This window comes from Pygocentrus nattereri, chromosome 15 (genome assembly GCF_015220715.1).
Source record: "Pygocentrus nattereri isolate fPygNat1 chromosome 15, fPygNat1.pri, whole genome shotgun sequence".
NCBI classification, from domain to species: domain Eukaryota; kingdom Metazoa; phylum Chordata; class Actinopteri; order Characiformes; family Serrasalmidae; genus Pygocentrus; species Pygocentrus nattereri.
In genome coordinates this window covers 33,887,046-33,904,752 of record NC_051225.1, presented here as the reverse complement: position 1 = coordinate 33,904,752, position 17,707 = coordinate 33,887,046, and the positions used below count along the sequence as shown (strand labels likewise).

The 17,707-nt window shown below is 39.8% G+C and overlaps 1 protein-coding gene across 9 annotated transcripts in view; it reads right to left on the bottom strand.

Moving 5' to 3' along the window:
* The window catches only part of LOC108428485 (A-kinase anchor protein 13), a 96,724-nt gene that overhangs the window by 63,824 nt on the left and 15,193 nt on the right, over positions 1-17,707 (bottom strand). For 7 of the 9 annotated variants that reach the window (XM_017699521.2, XM_037545169.1, XM_037545170.1 and 4 more), the window contains exons 3-7: positions 16,815-16,977; positions 9,630-9,917; positions 7,201-7,384; positions 4,933-5,143; positions 106-2,620 (exon numbers count right to left, since the gene is read on the bottom strand). In XM_017699521.2, coding sequence (XP_017555010.1) covers positions 106-2,620; positions 4,933-5,143; positions 7,201-7,384; positions 9,630-9,917; positions 16,815-16,977 — 3,361 coding nt within the window. The remainder of the gene's footprint in view (positions 1-105; positions 2,621-4,932; positions 5,144-7,200; positions 7,385-9,629; positions 9,918-16,814; positions 16,978-17,707) is intronic. The other 2 variants (XM_037545171.1, XM_017699522.2) reach the window with 1 other exon arrangement.

Below are 17,707 nucleotides of genomic sequence, written 5' to 3'. Positions count from 1 at the left end.
CCTTATGCAGTAGATACAGAACAATGTCGACATAACACTTGCCTGAGCTTTAATTAAATTTTTGATTTTGCATTTGAGGTATGAGGACAACAAATAGCACCTCACCTTTCTGAAAAGCACTGATGTGTGCATCCTCACATCCTTCAGCTTCTGTTTCCTGCATGTCTTGTGCCTCAGTCAATTCTATATCCGCAGAACCTGTGTCCACCACCGCTGGCTTAGAGCTGCGCTCACTTCCAAGTTCAACATTTGACTGCTCTTCAAGCGACACTGAAATGCCTACTGTATCAGTTACATTTGAGGTAGATGAAACACCACCCACAGAATGGTCCAAACATAACTCTTCCTCTATAACTGCTTGGCTGTTTTCAGTGTGTGTGGTGTCACCCAATTCCTCTCTTTCCTCTGATTGGTCAACCGCAGGGTTTTGAGAAACAGTTCCATCTTCCTGGTCAGGAACTCTTTCCTTACTCTCTGAAGTTCGACTGTTTTCACTTGTGCTGGCATCCACTTGTTTTTCTGAGTGGTTAACTACAGAGTTTTGAGAAACAGTTCCATCGTCCTGGTCAGGAACTTTTTCCATACCCTCTGGAGTTTGACTGTTTTCAGTAGTTTTAGTGTCCACTGGATCTTCTGATTGGTCAACTACAGAGTCTTGAGAAACAGTTCCGTCTTCCTGTTCAGGAACTCTTTCCTTACTCTCTGGAGTTTGTCTGTTTTCAGTATTTCTGATAGTGTCCACTTGCTCTGATTGGTCAGCTTCAGAGTTTTGATAAACGGTTCTATCTTCCTGCTCAAGAACCCCTTCATTATTCTCTAGAGTCTGACTGCTTTCATTAGTTCTGTCACTTAAGTGTTTCTCTTCTGATTGGTCAACTGCAGAGTTTTGAGAAACAGTTCCATCTCCCTGCTCAGGAACCCTTTCATTAATCTCTGGAGTCTGACTGTTGTCAGTATGTGTGGAGCCACTCAAATGTTCTTCTGATTGGTCAACCCCAGAGTTCTGAGAGGCAGTTCCTTGTTCAGAAACACTTTCAGGGTTTTCTAGAGGACAAAGGTTCACAACATCTCCACTTTGCAAGGTGATATCTTCTATCCTGTCTTCAAAACAATGACTAGTCCTTAAAGAACTTTTGTTCTCTGTGTCTTCTGAAGCTATCTCTAAGACCTGTGACAACAGGGTATCTTTAGGGGTTTCTGGTTGTGGAGTTCCTTGCTGCTCACTGCAAGAAACTCTCGTGGTGGTACAGCCTTCCTCAGGTTCTAAGGTGTCTTCACTGGTTGGTGTGGGAGACTCAGGCTCTATGTCGAATTTAGGCTGTGAGACATCACCGGAGCTTCCCAACCTTTGTCCCTCACTCTCACATCCTGCTGCTGCTCTGCTTACCTCCGCTGGGTCTTGTTGCCCTGTGGCTCGTGATTCTTCACTGCCTGTTTCTGTTTCTTGCTCAGGCAAGTGAGAGTCGATGGAGACATCGTCAAGTGTCACTGGCGATGCACCACTTGAATTACACATTCCTTCACCTTCATTAGTCTCTGCTTCTAAGGAAGCCCGAATCTTTTCAAGTGTCTCATTCTCTAGGCATCGGCCTTCTGAAGTGCCTTTAGATGTATCTCCATGGTGACAAGTTGCTTCAGCTTGTTCTTGACTGATTTCTCTTTCGGTGTTAGAACACAAGCTAACAGATTCTTCTTCTTGCCCTTCAATATTGTCTTGTCCAAGTTTCTCCTGTTCATCACTTTCTAGTTCATAGCTTGTTTGCTCACAAGAGACTTGACTGGCATTAGATTCATGCCTGTCCTCCAAGGAATGCAGTGTAGAGCTTAGGTCAGTCTCATGTGAATCGTGCCCATCTTTTTCATGTGAGGTATTTAATGGTTGATCCACTCCTGGAATTAAGTCCACCAGCCCCTTGGCCTTCTCTTCCAGTTCCAAAGAACTAACGTCTGTGTTCTCCACCTCTTTTTCATCATCGCTTTCTGGCCCTTGTGAACCCGACTCCACATCAGAACTTTCAGGTGTGTCCAAAGATTGAGTGATTCCCATATCTCCAGCTGCTGCAGCTTTGTGTTCTAATAGATCTTTCTCCAGAAGCTGGTCCTGGTCTGGCCTCCCAGAGTTGCAGTCCTCTGCCTGGACCTCCCTTTTAGGCCCCTCAGCTGTGCCCTGTGCCTCACAGATCAAGTCCTTAGCTCTATCAGTTTCCTCTCCCTCCTTTCCACAGGATGAGGTTTGTTGGGCTGCGCTTTTCCCCCCAAATGTGCTCTGTAAGCAGTCACCACTATCTCCCTCCTTCCTCGAGCCTTCTACGCAAGCAGCTGCACTTTCTGCTTGCACTCCGTAATCTCCCTCAGTGTTTTCACAAGCACACACCCGTTTCTCGTCACTGTTGCTATTGTCCGAGGGAGGTGCAGGATCACCATGCTGAAGTGGACCTGGGCAGCAGCCGCCGTGCTCGTTTTTGTTTCCTTTCACACACAGGGATGTGGACTCTTGCTCTCCGGTGTCGAGGGAGTCATGTTGTGGCTGCTCAAAACAGGCCCGTGTTGTCTCTGGGTTGTCTGCACATTCTCCGACAGTGTGTGGTGACTCGGATTGCAGCTGAAGTACAGCTCCTCCCTGAAAAGCAAGAAAAAGTAATAAAAAACTGCTTCTCTTTCTGAAGAAGGCTGCTTTTAAAATCTCATCAATAACAGGCCACGCGGTTATGTAAATCACTGACTTGGTATCTCACTCTCTTGTGGATTATGTATAATGGAAGGTTAAAATTATAGGGCACCATCAGAACATGTCTCCTGTTTGGCGCTGACACATATTAATATATTAAAAAAAGAATTACACTGATTTTTCAAAAAATCTAATATGTAAACAAAGTCATTCAGCCTGGTTTGATGTGAAGTGTTCCATTCTAAAGAAACTTACCAAGTCAGGCTTGTTCATAGTGGCAGTAATAGGAATCAGACATCTGAAGACCTTATTGCATAAATACATTACACTAAGGTCCAATCCAATTTCTTATTTTTACCCCTACCCCTTGTTTTCGAGTGTAATCCTACCCCTTGAAACTGAGTTACAAGGGGTAGTGGTTGAAATCTTCCCCCTATGAAATGGGACAACCCTTCAAGAACCGGATACAGACAAGTTTTCTTCAGCGACTTTTACGTAAACAGGCGAGACAAGATTTTCCAGCCATTTCCAATATGCCGCCTGCAGCTGTGGTGATCTCACTTGTGTGTCACATGACAGGACAGGTGAATCATATTTAAAATAGCCTGGATCAAAACAATCAGGACGTGTTTTCCTGCTTTGTCTCCATACTATTTGCCATTTATCCGAAGGAGACTGAAAAGCATGGGCGCTCATGATTCACTCACAACTTCAGTTTTACGCATCAATCAATCAAACAAGTCACTGAATAAAAAAGAGCACAAACAAAAAACTACATCACTTCATTAACAGCTTCTAGCGCTGCTCTGTAGGTGACCCTGCCAGTATGCAGTGACAGCAAAGGAGGGGAAAGTTCAGCTCCTCACTGCTTAAATACATTTAGTGCATCATATAATTTCAAAGAGGTGGGCAATTATTTATTATCACCACCAAGGATTCTTCAGTGATATGAAGCTGAACTTAGCTTTCTAATCGCCAGCTTCATGATCGAATTTTCCCATTCCACCTTAAATGGTGAGGCAACCTTATGTACCAGAACATACCTGCTGCACCATTTAAAGTGGAACAGAAAAATTCGCCAGGTAGCGACCGAGATATCACCGTATTACTAGCGATTTTCATGCATGTTATGAATGGAATGACCATAAAACGCTATTACAATGGTTCTCTTACAACACAACAGCTTTTGAACAGAGAAAATACTTACATTTATGTGTCTCTTTGGTCGCTTGTGCAGCCATCTTGCCCATGATTCGCATAGCATTCTGGGAATTTTATCATAACACTCCGTTTGTAGTGCGCCTCTGAAAAATCTCTGTTTGAAGGGCCATGTACCCCTAACACCCTACCCCTCCATCTCAACAACAATCGGGACAACCCTACCCCTAGACGTGAATACGCAAAAGAGAGGGGTAGGGCTAAGTGTTAGGGGCAAGGGGTGAAATGGGATTGAGCCATTGAAGTGTTCACAAATACGCTGTCTGATTCCTGAGACACTGTTTTATGACAGTTTTGAGAGAGGACTTTGGCCTAGAATTTATTTTTAGAACCTATTTATGACAGACTTACATACAGGACATTTTAATTAAAATGGTACCCAAACAAAACATATCAGAACCTTAGAAGACATGTGTAGGTTCACTTGTCTTTTGGGGCAGTAAGTTAAATAACTATGTTTGTGTTGTGTTGTGTATATGATGACCCCTGGTTCCTATCACCACCACTGTATTCTGTGTGTTTTCTCAACATTGAAATTTCAAAATAAAGTACCCTGAATGACTTTGTTTTCATTTGTTTCACTTAATTATTGACATTATTATTATATTACAGAGATATAAAGATATAAGTCTCTTTATAATATAATATGTCTCGTCAATATATATAGTTCAACTTTGCACGGGCACATAAAACACATTTTTTGAAAAAAAAAAACCTTTTTACTTAAAAAAAAAAAGTTGTTGCACTGTGGGATGCTGTCATCTATAAAAAAGAAACTGTTGCATAGCTTGGTCTGTACTTCTGTCCATAGAAGCAGGTCTATTTTACAGAATTGAACAGCTCAACTCAGTTCCAGACAAGAGTGTGATGATTTAAGCACACAGTTTGGAAGACACTAATTTGTAAGATATAAACTTGTTAGCTAGATACATGTCTTGGCCGACTGAATATATTTGGGAAAAAGAGAAAATGTTTAGTTGTTCTGCCAAACTACTTGTTTATGAAGAGACAAAAGAAAAACAAGGCAGCTGGATAGCGTGACTCACCTCGTCATAAGCGTTGTGATGGATCAGACAGCAAAAGTCTTGTAAATCAGCTTGCAGGCTGCGTGGCTCAGTGCCAGGCTGGGTGCCCACTGACAGGGTGTAGGTGTTCAGACACGGGTGGTGCTCCACCACGCCAGCACTGCAGGAGATACGTCTACATGTCTCAGCGCTATCTTGGGTGCTCGTCTCCTCCCTGCCCAAAACATACCACCTATTCAGAAGACACACCCAAACAACGGCTACACACTTAGAGTAGATACACTCACTACACCTTATACTGCTCACTAGCAATCGCAACAAATACAGATATTCCTCTTCAAATCAAGTTATAACACTGTTCTCCTCTGAGCGAGCCCAGCTGAAGTCAGTTCGCTCTTGAGGTGTAATGGATGAAACCCTTTTAGTCTGACCTATGATATTGCGCAATCCTGGGTGGAGTGGGCTTCCTCAGAGAGGCCAAATGAAGGCAGCTAATACTGCTCTCTGAGTCATTGCGGCCTGATGTCAATAGGGTGGCCAAGTGTGACATCAATTTTTGCGAAAATCTCTCAATTATCTGTTAATAATGCATTTGGATGATGCAATCTCTGAGCCTGCAGTCACATGTGAAGAGAAACTGACCATTTAACTTAATAGCAGGCAGTTTCTTAAACTAAACAACAGGGCTCCCTGGACAAAAAATTAGGCAGATGTATGTTTAAGGTGGTAGTAACCTCAGGCTCCTGTCTTCCATGAGGATAATCGAGTTATAAATACCTGTGGGGTGTGTGGGATGTGACTGTATTCATAGATTGAGAAGAGGTGATACAGTAAAAGTGAATGTCTCATTCAATGTCTGTAAAATCTTAATGAGTGATTGCGTTTGGCTGTGCCAAAGGCCATAGGAAGGAAGAAGCTGAATTTGATTATATGAATTTGACTGAATTTGGTATATTGAAGTGCATGGTCACACAGGTCTATTAGCAGTTGCAAAAATCCTCTTCAGAACTGTGTCAGAAACACAAAACCAACAGAGACCGCTAACGTGTTTCATGGCTCGTGAATAAAACTGCATTGCTTCCAGGCAAGGATTGCTTCTTTAAGTTCATGCAGATCCTTCACAACCAATTTCTGAAAGAACACGCCGCAGGGAACTGCTTACCATTAACTTATGGATCAGAATGGCACACAAGAGGCTTTTGCTCACTTCTGCTCACGAAATGGTTCAGTTACAGTGAGTGAAGAGACATAAACATTGAACATCGTTATCTGGTCAGACGGATCGTGTTTCTGCTTGTACGTGAAAGACAGGCATCACGCTCATCGATGACCTTCAATGAGGACTGTGTGCAAGGTGTAGTTCAAGCTGGAAGAGCTCTGTGATGTTCTGGTGGTGTTTTAATTATACGGAAAAGCGTCCTTTCGTTGAGGTGACAGTAAATTTGAACCACATGCTAACACTAAGCTGCTGGACAACCAGGTTTTGTCTTTTGCTCATCATCTTACAGAGGAACATAACATTACTGTCCCTGTATTCCAAGATGACAATTCTCATGTTCAAAGGATGCAAATGTGACTGATTGACATGATAAACATTCGGGAGCGTTCACACATGTGGACTAGCCTGCAAAATCCCCAGATTTGAATTCTCTTTAAAATCTGTAGGACTACCTGAAACAACGAGTAGGGAGCCAGAGAAGGCATCCACAAAATCTGGCCAAACTGCACAATTCTTTGATGCAAGAGTGGCTGAACACTGATGTCACCGACATTCAGAAAGTTGTTCAGTCCTATTATTTGTGCTTGTGGAGGTATTACATCGTATTAGTTACATGTAGATGAGCTTAAATATTTCTCTTTAATCACAGAAAAAATATAAACCACGGTGTAATTAGCTTTATGTGAATAGGATCATGTTAACTGGCAGCTTTGTTAGCCATGGTAGCATCTCTGTGTGTTGGCTACTACTGACCACTTAAATCCTAAGACTGACTTTATCCAGTAAAATATTCATGCAACTACAACTGCTTAAAATCTATATGAAACTAACTTGCATCTTAGTTGTATACTACACTCTTGAAGCCCAGCCGCAACAGTAGCAAGCATCTCAGCTTTGAGAAGCAAGTTCCACAAAATCAAAACAGCAATAATAGTGAGCATGTCAAACGACATACTTCCGAATAATTAACAAATTTTACAAAGAAAGTGTTTTTAAAGGGGTTTTTAAGGTGAGTCCAAAGCTTTTAAACCCATGTATGTAGTTGCCATCTGATCTGATGCTATACTCACTGCGTGAAAAGCTCCAGCAGTGCGCTGTGTCCCCGGCTTTGGGCCAGGCAAGCTGGGGTGACCCCCTGTTTGTTTGGCAGGGCTAGTGCCTCTTGGGCCCCAGGCTGCCGTAGGAGGAAACGGGCGACTCTCTGGAGCCCACGGCGAGCAGCAAAGTGCAGGAGCGTCTCCTGAGGCTCTGGAGCTACAATAGAATTGGCGGCACAGTCAGAAAGCAGGAAGAAGACACTCGTTCTTAAGAATCAGGCTGTTATTTTAATGAAGTTCAGACTGTCCCTGCTTTCACTTCTGTGTCAGCTGGTTTGCTGAGTAATGGAGCCTGTCGAAATGAGAGATTAAGCGATTTGTGACCATTGTTTGTTAGCACAAAGGGCAGGAGGTAACCTGCCCCTCTTTATTCAGCACGCCAGAACTGCAATGATAAACAAATGGCACACTCACGTGCTCATCTTCAGTGAAAAGCGATTGCTGAAAAGACTGCACAAAATGACTGGCAGTGTTGCCTTGACATGCACTGTGCTTAGGTCAGTCCAGGTCTCTCTTGCACACATACATTAGACTTTCTATATCTCACTTATTGTCTTTGAGCCAATTTCAGGCTCAACACAGAGGCTTGACTAAGGTGAGTCACAACAACCATGCTTACATTCATATATCAATACAAGGGATGGACGTGATGAAAACACCCATATATCAATAATAAGCAGGAGCCGGGCCGGGCTTCGCCTTCAAAACAACTTCAGTCCCTCTTGGAATGCTGTCGTGCAAGTCGTGCAAATGTGTTCGGTAGAATACTAGACCATTCTTCAAGATGAAAAGCCTCCAGCCATTTAATGGATGAAGGAGGAGAAAATCTACTTAGCACTCTGCTCCTCGGAACTCTGTTAGTTGACTCATATTGCTCTGAAACCTCATTAAGGTGCTGATTGTTAGGCTTCTTTTATAATGTGGCTAATTCATCCAAACATGTCACACCTGTGCAGCTGCCTGTGTAATTGTGACTTAGCAGCTTCAAAGTTCTTTTTCATGTGGTGTTCCTGTTATTTTGTTCACAACTTGCTCTTGTTATAACTTACTGCACAGTACTGTGCATACGGTACATTAAACATGTATTAAAAGTGTTATTCTATATTTTCATAACAAAACAGCATTTAAATTTTTTCTGTAATAAATGTGTGCAAATGTCATGGGGCATTTGGGGTGAGTGATATTTGACATTTTCACAATGCATGATGTGTCACAGTATTTAGACGTTTGATAAGCTGGCGCAGAATCTATCAGTAGAGTCACATTTAAAAACTACTATGGTTTATATTCAACATTTCACATACTATGCTCCAGTATGTCTAATTAAACAGGATCAGTCCTGCTCTTTTCTAATGAAACATGCAGTTGATCAGTGTTCTGTAAGAACATACACCCATAAAATGATGACGTAATGCGACACAATTTTTCAAGGTAAAATACTGTCATGTTCCTTTTCGCTTGGAGCACAACATGAAATTTTATCATCACAAATTATTTTTAATTCAAATATCTGAATATATATGTAGTTGTGTGAATATTACTGTATTAACCAACATAGAACAGTCTTATATGTAGATCATTTTTAGTTTGAATGCTGTCAAAAAACAGTCAAAACTTTCAGTAATCTACTCACAAAAAGGATAAAAAGAATAATATGTCCTTAAACTGTATGAGAGGAATCAAAATAAATGAGCCAAGAATGACTGGAGTCTTTCTGCTGTTCTGTATCAACTAATTAGACCATACAAAGAACACATATTGTTTACTCTGTTACCTCAAATGTTCTGACATGTTCTAATATTTGCTCAGAACTCAAGAGTGAAATCCCTTTTTAAATAAATACAATGCATGAACATTTCATATTCTGATTCTCAGACGCCCTCTACAGGTTTCTAAGTTCTTGGACATAATGATTATATGAGACACTGACAGAAAAAATTATTCTTAATGCTGTCAAAGAAATAAAAAAATAAATTAAATAAGTAAATAAATAAATTAAAAATGTAATGAAATGTGTGATGATTCAGACATGCAGTTTGGACAATGCTTGCCTGGTAGATATAAGCATGGATTGCTTGTAGGTACATTAGCCTCACAGATCTAGTGCAAAAATTCTAAATGTCTGTATTTTGGATAAGATAGGAAATTGTGCAAAATAGATTTTTCACCAAACTATTCCTTTAACAGGATGTGATTGTGGTTGGCCTAAGCTCATGCCTAGAAGTTCTACCAATTCTTCCACAAAAATCATCATAAACAGTTTCTGTCAGATGTTGGCTACTGGTCAAACTTAATTATGATGGGGTTTCTGTTACATTGCATGGAGAAGCAATTACAATTATATAGACCAGATGGGCATGTATATTCTGAGGGAACCTGTGACAGATGTGCAGCAGGCTTACCGTTGCAGTTCCCTAGGAGGCTCCAACCTGCTGGCAGTGTGAGATGAGAGAGTGCAAGAGCCAGATTCTGGTCCATCCTCTCACACTCCTGCAGGGGGATCTGATGCTCGTCCAGCAGCAAAGCGTCCTCTAGCATGTCGGCCCGGCCCACCGCACCCACCAGGAACTGGGCCATGTCAAAGGCCAGGTCCTGGACAAAGCTCATGCGCTCTGAGGCCAGCTCACGAACAAGGCCGCCCAGGTCTGCAGAGCACGTGGTGACCACAACTGATTCACAGCACTCGTGAGCTAGAAATAGAGAAAGAAAGAGAGTGAGATGTCAAAACAACATCATAACATGAAGCATATTAGCACCACATCATAACAGTGAACATGGCATTACTTCTCATTATTGTTATGCTATACATCGACCTGCAGTGTTTTCAAAATGACAAAACTAAATGCTCTAAGTACTACATTTCTTCATATGACCCCACAGTCTCCTTTCCATCAACCAAGTCAACCATTATCAGTGTTTATAGGCAACTTCACCCAGGAGTTTCTTAGACAGATTTTAACCATACCCCCAAGCTCAAGACACAGCTGGGAGCAGAATGCGGAGTGTGAGACATGATTGGTATTTAAAAATGTTGAATTGGGTATGTTTATTGTCCTGATTTATTTTGAATAAATAAAAACCCCAAATGTCATTGGAGAAATCAGGGCCTCAGAAGCTTGAAATGCAAAAAATAACACTGTGCTGAATAAATAAAAACAGCCTTCCTTGGTCACAGTTGCTACACTTGATAGTCTTCTGAGCCCAATTCATCAGCTGTGAAGTTTTGAATAGCAAAACTAGATGATTTATTCAGCGAAACTGAGAATAAATTAAAAACTGAGAAGCCTCATTAAAATGAAATCCATGTAGGTGCCCAGTTCTGGTTACAGGTATAACCTTCAGTTGGACAATGGCTATTTAGGGTTGGTTTAGTCCCACCCTCTGTTAGACCATTGCTACAGTCATTTTAGTAGGCTGAAATAGGGCACTGGAGTAATGACCTTTTCCTGAATGCATATTTTAGCAAGCATTTTTTGCTAATGGACACCAGAACACAACACATTTCAGAACTCTGATTTTGAGGTTTTCAGGGGGTCTAAAAGGGTTAATTGGGGAGTTTTAGACTCCTTGAGACCCCTGTATTTTACACCTCAGTAGTAAAGATTTGTCATTAATAAATGTAATTTCATCACTAAAGACTAATGTTATTTATGTATTTAATTACACATTTTTCTCAACATGTAAGGCCTAAAAATTAAATAATCAATAATAATACCCTTTATGTAATAGGAGAGGAAGGTTGGTAATTTACACACAGTTTGGTAATTTACACACCTACTAAACCTGGCAATTAACTAGAGTTGAAAGGGTAATGTTTAAGTTTAATCTGGCCTTCAAGGACCGAAGCTCCCCACCATTGCTTTATGGAAACTGCTACTTGTGAAGCTCAAACAGTTTCAAGATTCAAAAAGTTAGTTAGATATCATATTTTAAATAGGCAAACAGGACTAAAGGATTAGTCATTTTTACATTGTTAATGAATTTTAAAACAGCTCATTTTTAAAGATGCAATTTAAGTTATAGCCTACATCATCAACAACACTGTAGATTTACATGGGGAATTTAACCCAATTACTCAGAGCTCAGGAACTGCCTTTGTATGAGCCAGACAGTGAGAAGTAACCCAACCACAACAAACTGACAATCTGGCACAACACCACATTAAAGCCTCAGGCCAGAAAAGGTGGATATTCCCTATTTCTTGACCAAAAAGACATTTGTCCTTTAAACTGCAGTCACGCCAAAAAAAAGAAAAAAACACCATTAGATATTTTCCCCAAAGTGTTTAGCCCTACAAGCAAATAAAGAATGGAGAGGCTGGCTGCATAGTGAACTACTTCTTTTTTCCACACTTTGCTCAGCAAATGACAGTGTTAAGGTGTCTCTTTCCTTACAGCAGTAAACCCAAGTCATTATCTATATGGCAACCCACACCCAGCCCATAACCACAGTGGCTGGAGCCTGTGGTTGCTGTAAACATGACGGCCAAGTCTCACCCAAGAGAGAACCACACTTACAAGACATGGTCAAAGTCCAAGGTTAAAGATGGTCCTCCAAGAATAAAGTAGAGCAAGTCTGTTTTTATATACAAACCGTGGGCTTGCATTTTCTCATGTAGCTCTAAATAAAAAGAATGGACCTTGTGCATCTCAGGCTTATGAAACTCAGACAACACAGCATTATTTACAGCAAAATAAAAAAAGGATCACTCATCATAACGCAATAATACACTGTACAATAATAATCCAGTGTGCCAAATCATTAATGTGGCATTTATGACACATGTTGTCATATTGTACTGACCTAAAAATAATATATTAGATAACCCAACAGCACAGAAAAACTAAAGCTGGATTCATTCGTCCACCATGGAAATTCTTCTCCAGGCCCATCAGCTTTTCATACCACACCCACTCATCTTCAGCCTAGACTGGCATTAGTCCTGACCAACAGTAAATCACTGGCCAAGGTCATAAAGACCAGCTAAGCTAACCACACTCTACGTCAATGCATTCCGGTTGGCCAAGCATTTACATGCAGAATGGCTGAGTGTCTGGTTTGATGTAGTATTTGTTTACTTAATTGGGTATTCGAATTAGGAATGTGTAGTTTGCAATAAAAATAGTAATAAATAGTGTATTGCCTAAATTTTAAATACGTTTTTTGACTCTGCACATGACGTATTACTGCAGAGTTTGGGGCAGAGAAGCAGCAGATATTGTATCTCACATAAATGAAATAGCGACATCTGTGCAGAGCTGTATGAGAATATACTTCAAACAAAAAGACAACAAATTTGTACAGTTGTGCAACATATCATTCTGTGGGTCAGTTGGTAGTAGATGTGGCAAATGTGATGTTATTTTATCATTATCTTGATAAATTATGCCGATACTGACATATACGAAGATTATATTGTAAATATCATCAGTACTTAAAGAACATTGGTTAAATTACCAAGATAACAAAATGTGTCCAGTTTTCTTGGATTTTGTGCAGTGTGTGAAACACTGAATAAATGTCAATGTATTTGTATTTTTGGTAGTGTTTTTAAATATGGATATGACTTTTTCTGTTCCACCTTATCAAACATAAGTAAAGCTAAATATCATGATAAGTTGGGGTTTATGATTGGTTTTACCAGCCTGCTTTAGATACTGCCTGCTTTAGATACATCTAATATTGCACCTGTTAGGTCTAGCTGTAGTGAGTGAAATCAAGACTACCGGCTGTCTGGAGTTGACTCTGATTCTCGACTCCTGCCACTGGAATCGATGAAGTTCACATAATTTTACAAATCTCACATAATGAGGCTGCTGAAACGTTCCATTCCACCTTAAATAATGCAGCAGTTACATTAAATGATGTACAGGTGTAAGCATGTAATTGCAACACCATTTAAGATGGAATTGAACATTTGAATAAGAAGCTGGCAAAAAAAAGCCAATTTCAGCTCCATGCCATTTTCCAGCATTCTTTGTTCTTGTTTTCATTCCTTTGTTCCCTAATCATGTAGAAAATGAAAGTTTGGGTTGGACAGCGATGCATAGTCGGGACAGTTTTTTATCAGTGACTATGAGCAGCACTGGCATATCATAAAGCTGGTAAACAAACTTGGGCTATTCAAACTCAAAACACGCTTTCATTTAAATGTCCCTTGAGCCAATTACAACAAAAAAATAGATTCATTATAACATGATCATGATATATCATATATCATGTCCATATGTCCTTTGTCCTTCATATCATATATCATGTCCTTTGAGTCCATAGATTAAAAGAGTCAACTACAAGCAATTTGGTTGACACTGACTCCCTATTGGAGTCAAAGAATTGACTCTTTTAGAATAAACTCTTCATCACTAGCTGTAGTTGTTAGCGCATTAGTTGCCTCATTCAACATGTAAACCTAACAACACATCTCGCTTTGGTTAAAATATTACCCTCTGTCATTTCTGAACAACAAACATGTTTTCAAATTTATTTTATGCTGTGAAACCTGCTACTACCTCATAAAAAGCAACCATACAGCCCTATATTTCATAATTTAATAATTTCAGTTATAGCAGTTTACTACATTTGTGTATTGTCATGTATTATGTAAGGCACAAGAAAAATTGATCTGTAACAAGGTTACACAAATACGTTGATATCGACCAAAATGCTATTTCGCCTTCCCTGCGTTCAACCATATATTCACTTATTAACCTGTGTGGTACTTACATATCAAAATTAGTCAGAATGCACAGCCTTATTTCTGATCCACATCATTGCTGGTAAATATTGATCTGCAGTGCAGTCAGGCTGCATGGCTCTGTGTACAGAATGAGATGCCTGACTGAACCTAGTCAGATAACATGAATACACTCTCTGTGGGCCTCTATGCACACTGCTATCTGCTTTGCTTGCTGCAATCCACCTGAGCTCTTAATCAGATCAGGGGGCAAACATGTTTTGTTGACAGGCCTGAGTGCTGCCACCTCTCTCCAGGCTTGACAGGACAGAAAGACAAGCTGGCAGGAGTCAGTCCGAACAGAAACTTACATAACGGATAAAGCAGACAAAACGGACAGGGACTGACCTTCGGCTCACATAAGAACATGACTGAAAGGTCTTTGATGTGAGTTACCTAAAGCAAACAAAGAATGTGAACATAATCTTGAGCCCTCCACAGTGTTTCTGGTCAAATGTGCTGGACAAAATTCCTTCTTTCTGACTAACTGCGTAAACATACGAAGAAGCTCCTGGATACAGTCTTCAGCACGTTACTCACTCAGCTGTTAAACATTCACTACACTGAATCACAGTGGCCACCACGACCAGCACACTCATAAACCTTTCCCACACAGCTCCTGGTGAAAGCTAACCGTCAAAATGATTATAATAGCACATTTATCTTTTCAATCAATTTCAAACCGACAAAGAAGGACCTACTAATAGTGTATACTAGGGCTGAACACTATTGTTCAAAATATCGCATTGTGCTGTTTTGGGTTTTTGCAATAAATGCTGCAATATTTTAAAAAAGAAGTCAAACATTTATTATAATTATCTAAAACAGGGGTCAGCAACCCAAATGTTAAGAAGAGCCATTTTGTCCGTTCAATAAAAATCAGTTCACCTTAGGAGCCACAACATTTTATGTCCATTTTACCATCTTGACTGTAAATATCTCTCAGTATGTGTTAATGTACTGGTATAGGCTAAAAAACATAAACATAAACAAAAACCCAGACTTACTTTGTGCTGCTTTAAGCTTTATCTCAGCTATAGCTGCTTTTCCCTCATCTCCAGCAGGAAACTTTTCCACAGAGGTAGAATAGTTTCTTGCAAAATGTCTCTCAACTTTCAACTTTTTATGAGGCTGAATTCAGCTTCTCATTCACCAGCTTCTTGTTTGAATTTTCCTGTTCCACCTTAAATGGCGCCAGAATGTAACTACTAACTGTTAACAAGAAACTGACTTCAGCTTTCTGACGTTTTAGTGTTTAACAGTTTCTTGTGGCAGAGTAAATGTATCAAAGAACCAGTTGAGTGCTTATAAAGTCAGATAACTCTGTTCGGCTCCAAATTATCAACATTCGTCTTAAATCTTTCTCTTTGCCTTTTCAATAGCTACCAATTAGATGAGATTGTTGTCTGCACTGCTACTGTGATCAGCAGTCTGTGCACCAACCTTTAGGATTAAAAGGTGAATTAGGAGATGTAGATTACATTACCTCCAGCGTTTAAGACCATTTATTGTTAAAACTGTTAAAACGATCAGCAGAGCCTTATTTTACTGCAAAGGAGGATTATTTCATTTTTATCTAAAAATCTAATTCTGCTGTGGAGCCACAACAGAGCAGTAAAAGAGCTGCATGCGACCCCTGATCTATGGCAACACAGCCAAAAGTGTTTGTAACTGGACATCACAATTTGAACTGGTCAAAAATAAACTCCTGTATGTGCTGCAATTTGTATCTGTAATCCTACACAGTGATCGGTTAGCTGCCGTTACAGTGTTGAGTACAAAGCTAAATACACAACATGTTCATTTTTAGAGACCTTGTAGAGGGTCCCACTGTGAACTAAATGATTCCCAAAGAAAACTATATCAGTGCCAGTTAGAAGATGTAATAACATATAGAGCCTTTTAATTATTTTTAAACATTTTCCTAACTGTCAATTACAAAGTAAAAATGATTGCTGTTAGATAAAGTATGTTTGCTGCCCTTTCGATGTGATTTTCATGTACATTATAACAGTAATCAAAAGTGAAAGTGAAGAGTTTCCTGTTTGTGATATATTTACCTTATTAAATATTCTGACCAATTTCACAGATTTAACCAGCCACAGTGTTTCTATGTTGGTTGATCTAAAGCAAATATTACTACAATCTTTGAAAAGCAGAGAGGCAGTACTTTATAATTAATACACTGTGAGCAGCTATGCTCACTAAACTTGGAATTTAAACAGAGCACCTTCCAGTCTTTCTGAACAGGAATTCCTAGTTAAGGAGGTGTTTCACTGAATCACTCAATACTAATGAAACAGGTCTCTGATCAGGGCTACACAATGTGGACAGAATGCCAAACTGCAATTATATTCATACTAGGGGTTTCACAGATTAGTCAACTAATAAATCTACTAGTCAGTGCTGTGAGTAGCAGTCGACTACAGCGGTGGTAAAAACTTAATTATTACACGAAAAGGAGCCAATTCCACTTTCAAGCTGTGTAAGCCTGTCGAAATTCAGGCTCATGAATCAAACCTGGTCTGTTTTGAGAACTGCAATAGGGAAGGGCCATTTGAATGCCATGCAAAACATCCAATTACAGACAGTTTAGCATGACATACACAACAAAAGAAAGCATGGAATAATAGATAGCAAATGCAGAAGGATATCTCGTTTACTTGCTACCTACATCTACCTACAATTCAAGAATAAGGTTTTAAAAGTGCAATAGAATGGAAAACTGTACTTTAAACTGGAGCATGTGAACGCCTTGGTTTATCCCAAAACTAAAAAGTACAAAAAGTAAAAGACCAAACAGACAAGTATGAACTCAATGATCATACGAAGCAAATGATGAGGAAGAACCTACCTGGGCACACTGCTTGCAGGGTGTCATGGCTGACCCTCCGAGTGCTGCTGAGGTGCCTCTGAGTGGATCCAGTGAAGACCAGGAATAACTCTGCATATTCCCTACCTTCTTCTCCCTGACAAAGCTCCTCATCGCTGAGCTGAACAGTTAGCACACAACTGCCCTGGAAACAGAAACAACACAGAAGGTATTAATAGGCATTCCTACCACCATAAATTACATCTTAAGAGATGTTAATGAATGAAACTAATTTGCAATCACTGGTTTGGGGAACTAAGTCAGCCAAAATCGTAGCTGCAATTAAGAAAGAATAAAAGAAATACTCTTAACTCTTATATAGTCAGTCACCATGGAGGATAACTTCAGCACAGTTCCCCACACTTAAAAAAAACAGAGCCCATAGAATAAAAAAATACATATAAAAGAAGCTGCTGGACAGTTGCTGAATTCTGTCATGTTTATATAAAACTTTGAAGTGCACTTTCATGAACAAATCAATCATCAGTCAAGATATTTGTCAATTATGTATATAACTTTGTATGATTCTTTATACTTATTACAGAGATGGGACTAGACAATACATAACCATTGTTGTTGTGTGGGTGGAGTTTTCACTTGTCCACCTGATCATCACGTGTATGAGAAAACCTTACGGAGAGGCTGGAATGCTTCTTTACTCAAAAGTTGGATCTAATATCAGAATTCTCCTATATCTTTCTATTCCTAAAACTGTGATTTTTAATGACTGTAATAGTTGTAATAATAGTTTCAAATTCATGTTATATAGTTACATTTCTAAAGACTCACCGAATTCAGTAACTGCCCATTGGCTTGTACTATAACTGAGTTTCGCAACAGTGGGTTTTCTGTTCCTTACTAACTACTCAGAAAAT